General features: G+C 49.3%; 1 protein-coding gene and 1 long non-coding RNA gene across 2 annotated transcripts in view; one reads left to right on the top strand and one right to left on the bottom strand.

Annotated features, from left to right (window-relative positions):
* Positions 1-6: 6 nt before the first annotated feature.
* LOC105853474 lies at positions 7-2,213 on the bottom strand. Its single transcript, XR_001145318.1, has 4 exons — positions 1,993-2,213; positions 1,220-1,316; positions 678-876; positions 7-127 (listed from the first exon to the last, which is right to left on the bottom strand). It is a non-coding gene; the product is annotated as an uncharacterized LOC105853474 (long non-coding RNA).
* Positions 2,214-2,488: 275 nt separating this feature from the next.
* The window catches only part of DNAJC3 (DnaJ (Hsp40) homolog, subfamily C, member 3), a gene marked incomplete at its 5' end in the record, with an annotated part of 37,719 nt that continues 32,153 nt past the window's right edge, over positions 2,489-8,054 (top strand). Inside the window, one exon of the mRNA XM_012723160.1 lies at positions 2,489-2,618. Within this exon, the coding sequence (XP_012578614.1) occupies positions 2,489-2,618 (130 nt within the window). The remainder of the gene's footprint in view (positions 2,619-8,054) is intronic.

Raw genomic sequence — 8,054 nt, 5'->3', positions numbered from 1 at the left:
GGCGGCGGCGGCGGCGGCGGCGGCGGCCTAAGGTCCCCGCGTCCAAGCCGTTGCTATGGCAGCGCCGGGGCTGGACCTGGAGCAAAGGACGCGCCAGCCTGCGCGCGGTCAGCAAGCGCCCAGGGCCCTGCGGAACCCGAGAAAATCTTATGCACACGTTCAAGTGGCTGCATCGGTGCCCCCAGAGAGGGCCTCTCCTAAACCCCAGCTGCCTGGGAAACCACCCTTTCCGGGCCTTTGCACTAGGCAGTCAGCGTCCCTAAAGGACGCTCCCGGAACTTGCTGTCTGGCTGCCAACCTCTGTTTATTCGCGCCTGTCATTCTGTTAGGCAACAACATTGTTAAAATAGATGAGACGAGGGGGACTGCCTGCGAAAGGGCACGAAGATACTTTGGGTGTGTGGCAGCACTGTTCTGTATTTCGAGCGCGCTGTTCCATTACCCCAACATCCACCATTTGTCACGATTCACTGATGGTGCACTGAAAACGGGGTGCATTCGGTATATCATACTTTAACCGGGTTGGTGAAAAATTGCACGTGGGGTATGTGGAGCTCACTATATTTGATGACGCATTTGCTACTTTTGGGGATACATGTCCAAAAACGTGAGGGTAAGTGGTGAAAAGGAGGAAACCTGAACCCCTCCCTCCCATCACCCTGACAGTTACCACGCACTTGAGAGGCGGCTGCATTGTGTTTTTTGGAGAGGCTAAACTAGCAGCAACTTGGAGATGTCAGGCCTCTCATTCTTGGGGTCTTCTGGGGGGCTGCCTGTGGCTGTCACACAGATGAATAAATCGAGGAACAGCCAGTTGTTCCTCAATCCACCAGGAGCCCCTGCTTGGCCCAACCATCAGGAAAATTGTTTTCTTTCCTAACAGCCAGAGACACAACAGGAGGAAAGAAAACACAATGCAGGTAACTGCAAGCAACATGCAATATCAATTATTTGAGTGTTTTCTAGATACTGTGAATTAGAAACCAACTCATCTGTAAGTGTCCAGCAAATAAGCACATTTCAAAAGGATTTCCATAAACCATGCAAATAGCTTTTATCAGAGTTTGGTTAAAAAAAAACACTATTAACAATTCACTACAGTTGGCAGAGAAGTCTTAAAAGTTAGATTTTTTCCCATTTATTTGCTGCCTGACCTAGAACATATAATAATGTCCGCGCCCAGTTTCCCTATCCTGTTGTAAAGCGTTAGGACACTTACCTGGCAGGTCTGTGGACGGTGGGCCCCATCCACTGGGCTGCAGATCAGAGGGAGCAAGGGCCTTGGCCTCGCTTGCTCACCGTTCTATCCCCAGCACCTAGCACAGGACAACCAAAGGCGTTAGCAATGTGCCCAGTAGCCACGTCGATTCGGGAAGATCGAATGAAATCAGGCATTTAGTTAAGTGAATGTTAACTCCTGCCCCCATCCCTCCAGTCCCCCGTGCTTCCGCCGGTTAGGGGGGTTCGTTAGTGCCCAGGCCCCAGGAGCTGACACCGGGGGCGGGGTGTCCGCGCGGCACCACTGCGGTGGCAGAGGAGGGGCGCGAGGCGGCGAGCCCACCACCGTTGCTCCTCTCTGTTCTCCTCCACCTCTCGGCCCCGAGCGCCCCGCTGTCGGCCACCCTCGCCCCTTGGTCGAATGTCGACCACAAGATGGCCGGAACAGGAAAGAAGGGGGCACGCTTTCCCGTTCCCCCGGCCCCATCACCCCGCAGGGCCGCCAGCGAGGCGCTGCGCCGCGCGTCCCGGGCGCACCGAGGCGACCCGCCGAACCCCTAAAGACAAAGGCCCGGGCAGCGGACTCCGGTGGGGGCCTCGGCGGTGCCCCTCAGAAAGCCGGCGGAGAATGGGGGCTGCGGCGGCCGCGCCTGCGGTGTCTGCAGCGCCTCAGATCGCAGCCAGGGAAGCGGGCGCAGGGCCGGCCTTCCCGGGCACCGATCTCTCCATCTGCCCGGCTCCCCGGACGCCTGGCGCGGCCCGGCCTCGGCTCACCCCAGCTGCGCGCTCCAAGGCGGGTGCCGAGCGCTGCGAGCCGACGGGGGCGACGCTGGGGCTCAGACCCCAAGAGCGCTGCTGGCCCAGGCGGAGGCCGCGGAGGAGCCGAGCGGGAAGCGGCGGACCGGCTGCTGCTTCCAGCGCGCAGGATGGAGCCTGTCTGCTCCGGGCAAGTTGTGGCGAGGCGGCCGCCACACCGCGCCCAGCCCTCTCCTGCGGGCGCCTCGGGAACCCCCACCCCCCTCCCGCCCCCCTCCCCTCCGCGGTCTCGCCCCGGCCGCTCCGCCCGGCGTCCCGGCTCCTCTGGCAGCTGGGCGGGACTGCGCGCCTGCAGACCGCAACGCTAAAATGCGCTCGGCCAATCCCACTGCTGGCGCAGACACGTGGTGCCGGGGCGCTGGCTGTTGCTGGCTCGGATGCTCACCCCGGGAAGGCCTTACAGAGAGCAAGCAGTCTCTCCCGCCGCGCGCTCGGCCCGGCCCTCAGCTAATTGATTTCCCACGGGGGCTTTCTGTGCATTCGCACGCAAGAGGAGAGTCCTTCCAATGCAGAAGTTGGCAGCTGCGAGGGACCTCGAAGAGGCTATCTAAGGCATCCGGCTTTTGAGCTACCTGGAAAAAAAGGTGAGGGAGAAGGATTTAGACCCATGGAGGTGTCCGCATCTCTTTCCGCTAAGCCCATTTTAGGATGACAATTTGGGTCTCTGTTGAGAAAGTTTGGCTGCAGGCCGGGTGGGGGCCCGATGTCGCGGGTCAGGAGCTCTGTGACTACTTAAGCCTAACTTTGGGACACGTGGTCTGACAATGGGGCAGAATTCTTTATGTTGGAATAACAAGGGATCCCCCCAAATTACTTATAATTACTGTTTACTTGCATTTTAGTAGCTGAAGTCAATCCAGATGTTGGGATTTGAGTGCATCGGTTGCAAAATCCTTGTGCCCGCTGTAGCAAAAATTGTTCTTCAGTTGGAAAGGAGTAACTGCAGTGTTTTTGCGCTATGACAGCATGTGCCTTTCCTTGTGCTTCTCTCCCTGAGTGAGCCAATTTTGTGCCATGCTTCACTTAGTGCAGGCTTTATGTATTTATCTTTTTATCTGGACTCTCTTGAAAGCATAAGGCTTAGGGACTTGATGGGATTTTAAGTTTGTCTAATTTCAAAGTGCTTTGAATTTGAAGGCGATCCCAATATCCCCATAAAAATCTTCAGTGTTTTTAGTAAAAGTAAACATTTCTTGGTAGAAATTGGGCAATATGAGTTAGCGAAGGTGTTTTGCACACTCTACACTCTGCTACCCTTTGTGTGTGGGGGTGGGGGTGGTGGATAGCTACTTATTTAGCATTATTAGTGATACAACATTTGAGTATATCACCTAGCAGATGGAGAGTCGGAAGAAATAAGTTGAACTAGTTGACTTTAACTTGGCATAGCAGCCACACACCATGATCCTTGGCACAAGTTTATTATACCAATGATCATATTAAATTTTTTAAAAATTATTTCTATATTCTCCATCAAACTGTGAAACCCTCAGATATTCAGCAAGTTCAGCACATGAATGCTCCAAAGATTGTTTTGGGAACACAAATTATCCTAAAAACAGGAAAAAAAAGAAATCTGGATGAAGATTGATCATTTTGTATATTTAGGAAGTAAATTAAAATGTTGTAGCTGAATTCACACCAGGGGCAGGATGTGGCCAGGTAGCCAGGGAAGGAAGGGGAGCCCTGGAGCTTGGCTGAGTCTCAGAATTTCTACACTCAGGGAGAGGGGAATTAGGTTTGCCTTTGGACAGGAGGAAGTATCAAATTTTGAGGTCATATTTGAAACCATTACAGCAGTCAACACCACAGTTGCCCTTTAATTATTCCCTGGTGGTGAAAATGCTTGGTCTCAGTCTCAAATGACAGTTGCAATGAACCATCAACCTAGCACCTTACTGGCTCAGGTCTGGAAGATGGACTTAAAAGATACAAAACCCTAACCTAAAAGTGACTCATAGCATTTGCAATAAGGTAAGAGACATCATATAAATCAGATAATAAATTCAGAGCTTGATGAAATGCCACACAATTGGATCCAACCTCCCCTCTGCAACGCCCCCCCCCCACATTACTTCAACACAACCAGATATTCATGGGGCCAGACAAACTTTTTTTTAAAGATTTATTTATTTATTTATACATACAGAACTGGGGTACAGGCCAGAGGTGCAGGGACAGTGAGAGACTTTACCAGAGACAGAGTGGGGAGCAGAACAGTCAAATCGACAAAGTACACTGCAAGGGGAGCAGTGGGTGGGTCAGGAGAGGTCTGCCACACCGTGTGGGTCACCTCTGGGGCAGGGATCGAACTCATACTAAAGTGACTTTTGTTGTGCTTTAACCTGCTGTGCCACCAGTGAGGGCCCATGGGGCCAGACAATTTTTACTGGAATCTGTCATGGCATGGAGCTGCCTGCTGGGATAACCAAGCTCAGTTTACCTGCGGTGGTTGACAACTTCCCTGAGACACCCTCACCTCCTCCTACTGCAGCCTGAGATCCGGGGATCCATTTCCATGGCAGTTCCTGCCCCCAGCACTTCAGGTTGAAAGGGTGCTGTCAGTGCAGAATTGTCCTGTGTTCAAGAAGTGGCCGCAGCATCAGTGCTCTGCACTGCCCTGCTACCGTCTTCTAGTGTGTCTTCTTGTTCTGCAGGGACTTGGAAGCTACCCAGATTCCCTTCCAGTTCCTAGTCTGCAGCAAACTGGCTTCTGTTGATCTTGAATGACTGAAGGACAGAAATGATAAGTTATTTTCATGCGGTGTTTTAGTGGCAAACAAGATCATTCAGATCAGGTGCCTGACAGGTAAAGGCGGCGAATCTGTGTCTGTTCATATCTTTGAATGGGGCAGGTGGAGTCAGCAGTGGCTATGCTGCTCTTTATTAAAGGAGGGAAATTTTGAACTCAACAGTTCCCAGCTGCTCTTTCCACTTCCCACTGCTCCAGCCCTTGGAGTGATGTTATAAGCATCTAATTGTGTATAAATACCTTACTGCTTAAATAACCTAGACTTCCTACATTAACCGTATGCTGGTAACCCTTGCCAACGTGTATTACTAAAAATAAAAGATGCCCGGGCTGGACAAATACAATCTTTCCAGTTCTTCATTCCCTTCTCCTGAGTCTTTGAATTCCTTCCTTCTTGCTTCTCAAGGAACTTCTGACTTTGGGCGTATGTCTTGTATACTCAGTGCACATTTTCTGTGGATAGTCTTTCCTAACTTGTTGCAGTATCTGGGAAGTGAGATATCTGTACACTCAACTTTACACTTGGCCTGATGCAGAATAGGGACCATGCTCTTTAATCTAGCAATCTCAAAATTCATGCTCACAAATGTTCTCCCAACTCTAGGACATAGTTAATTTTTTTAGGACATGTAGTACTTTAGTTAAGTCCTACAACTTTGAGATTTCAAACTTTTGTGTGCCAATATTTGAGATGGCCTCTTCTCTCTTCCCTACTCGATGCCCTGCTGAATTTATGTTCGGGCTGCCCTAGCAACACCATGACCTGCCTCTTGAGAGGAAACCTGTAAGATCTCATGTGCAAAGGTGGTGAAGCTTCCTCAATTAAGGAAAGCAGAGGAGTTATTTTAGAATGACTTAAGGTCTTCAGATCTCCAATGTTAATTGCACTCAAAAATTCATCGGAATTACCCAGAAGACATGTTAAAGCACAGATAGCTTACTTGAGCCCAGACTTTTTGGTGAAGTAGGTCTTCATCGACAAAAGCAGAAAATTTGTGTCTCTCCCAAGTTCCTAAGGTGCTGCTGCTGCCGCTGGTCTGATGACCTCACTTTGGGGGCCAGGGCATCAAATCTTGAAAATTTTTGTAAGTGTTGTCATTTCCACTTGTCAGGATCCAGTATCTTCTGGATCACTGACCTGCATGTGAAGACTCAGAAAGACTGTGAACCAGTTCACAAAATCAGTTTCTGGGTCTGCACATCCTCAGTCTTACAGCTTTAGATAGGAACTGATCCTGTCACTAAAGTCACAGAAAGAACAACAGTGCCATTCAGGTGAAAGTTCAAGATTTGATATTGTTCTCGTTTTCGATTACACGTCAGATGAGAAGTGATCACCCTGCCTGTTTGTCCAACATTCTTCATCCCTTTAAGCAGGGCAGAGGCAACAAGTACTTGGTCTCAGAGCCCCAAATTTAGTGGAAGAACTTTCCAGTCATGAAGTTAATAGATGCCAAAGATTCTTTTGCCTTTTAGCTAAATGACTAATTCCCGAATCCCCACATAACCATGCACTGCCCATTCTCAGACTCCAATTCCTCTATCGCCAAGTTCCCTTGCTTGTCAACCACAGTAACTGATTGTTATCTTGAAGAGCAGAAGGACACTGGATGGCTCACTCTGTCAGAGGAGACTGTGCTTTCCAGAGCTCAGGAAAGATGGTGGGGAGTCCAGGATGCTCTGTAGCTCCCGTCTTATTCACTGCCATAGAGATATCTTGGCCCCATTTACTGTCAGCCCTTTGAACATCTGCTCGAGATTTAAACTCCTGCAGGAGAATGTGATAGCCAGCCAGGTCACGCTTCTGGTAGGCTGTGGAGGTGGTAGAGGAAGAGGGCTGCTATGGAGACTCCCAGGAACAATTCACTACTGAACAGAACCGCACTGAGTGAGAGGAGGCGGCAGAGACCCGGGAGCCGTTACCATAAGGTGGTTCTGAGCCAAGGGTAATGTGAGTGAACAGCATCAACTCCTCCTCATTGCCACCCACTCTAGGATCTTGTCTTTAGGGGCTTTTCTTCAAAATGTTCCCTCTTCTAAGATTCAATATTTGAAGAGGCAGACAAGGCAGAATAAGGCGCAGCATCTTTAAACGAGCTGAATTTCCTTCTGTCAGGAAATACTTTCCCCCTCTCCTACAGCTTCTCTGTCCAGATTTTGGGTTCATAACCGTCCCACACTCAGGGAAGTCATTATTGTTTAGGAAAGGACAGAAAACCAGCCCTTTGGCAGGCACTTCCCCGTCCTTTCAGGCATCCAAGCCATTGCTCAGTCTGTTCCTTCTCTCTTGTTCTGCCTGCTAACTTTATCTTCACTGGGAAAGGTAAAGGGAGGCAGAGTTCAGAAGTGATTTCTCTCTCTCCCCCCACCCCTCTCTATCTAGTCCCCTATACACAACATTAGATCTTCATTCCAAATGGGCAAAATAGGTCTCAGAGAGCAATACACAGCCTACAGTCTAGTGATACCAGAGTGGCTGGTGAGCAGAACTGGTGTCATTTGGCTTTCACCAGATTATGTCAAGTACCAACCAACTCCCCAAGTATCCTACTTGGCAGAAATGCCTCATGCTTGTTTTACATCAGTTGTATGTTGTTTGGGGCTTTGTTCTATGTGTTTTCAGTTGTATGTTGTTTGGGGCTTTGTTCTATGTGTTTTCCTTATAATACCCAATGAAGGAAGCACCCCCGTCCACTCTTTTTTTTTTTTTGGCAGAATAACCAAGTCATACATTGGCTCTTGAAATCTCTGCTGGAAAGCACATCACCCCTACTCACAAAGCAAATCATGTGTAAAACCAGTGTGAATAGGGCAGACAAGTAGACTCTCAATGCAAATCCTTGAAAGCCACTGGGCTACAAATGGGAATGTAATTACTTTTAAGGGGAGCAAATAATGAGAACAATAATACAAGTTATTAGCGAATTATATGGTCATTCAGGGACAATTTTCAATGGTGTACTTCAGTCAGTTAACCTGTTCTGTTCTCCACTCTGTCTCTGGTGAACCCTTTCACCCCGACACGTCTGGCCTGTATCCCAATTCTTATATGCATAAATAAATAAAATCTTTAAAAAAAATTGTGTGTTGGGGGAGGGTGGAAAAACCTGGACTTAGATCAGGCTCAATTTATTTTTTATTTTTTTAAAGATTTATTTATTTGTGTAAACAGAACTGGGGTACAGGCCAGAGGCTCAGGGGCTTCACCAGAGACAGAGTGGGGAACAGAAGAGGCAGATCGAGGAAGTACACTGCTGAGGGGAGCAGC

This window comes from Condylura cristata, unplaced genomic scaffold (assembly GCF_000260355.1).
Source record: "Condylura cristata isolate star-nosed mole 26May11 unplaced genomic scaffold, ConCri1.0 scaffold00010, whole genome shotgun sequence".
In the NCBI taxonomy this organism is placed as follows: domain Eukaryota; kingdom Metazoa; phylum Chordata; class Mammalia; order Eulipotyphla; family Talpidae; genus Condylura; species Condylura cristata.
This window is presented reverse-complemented; position numbering and strand designations above follow the sequence as displayed.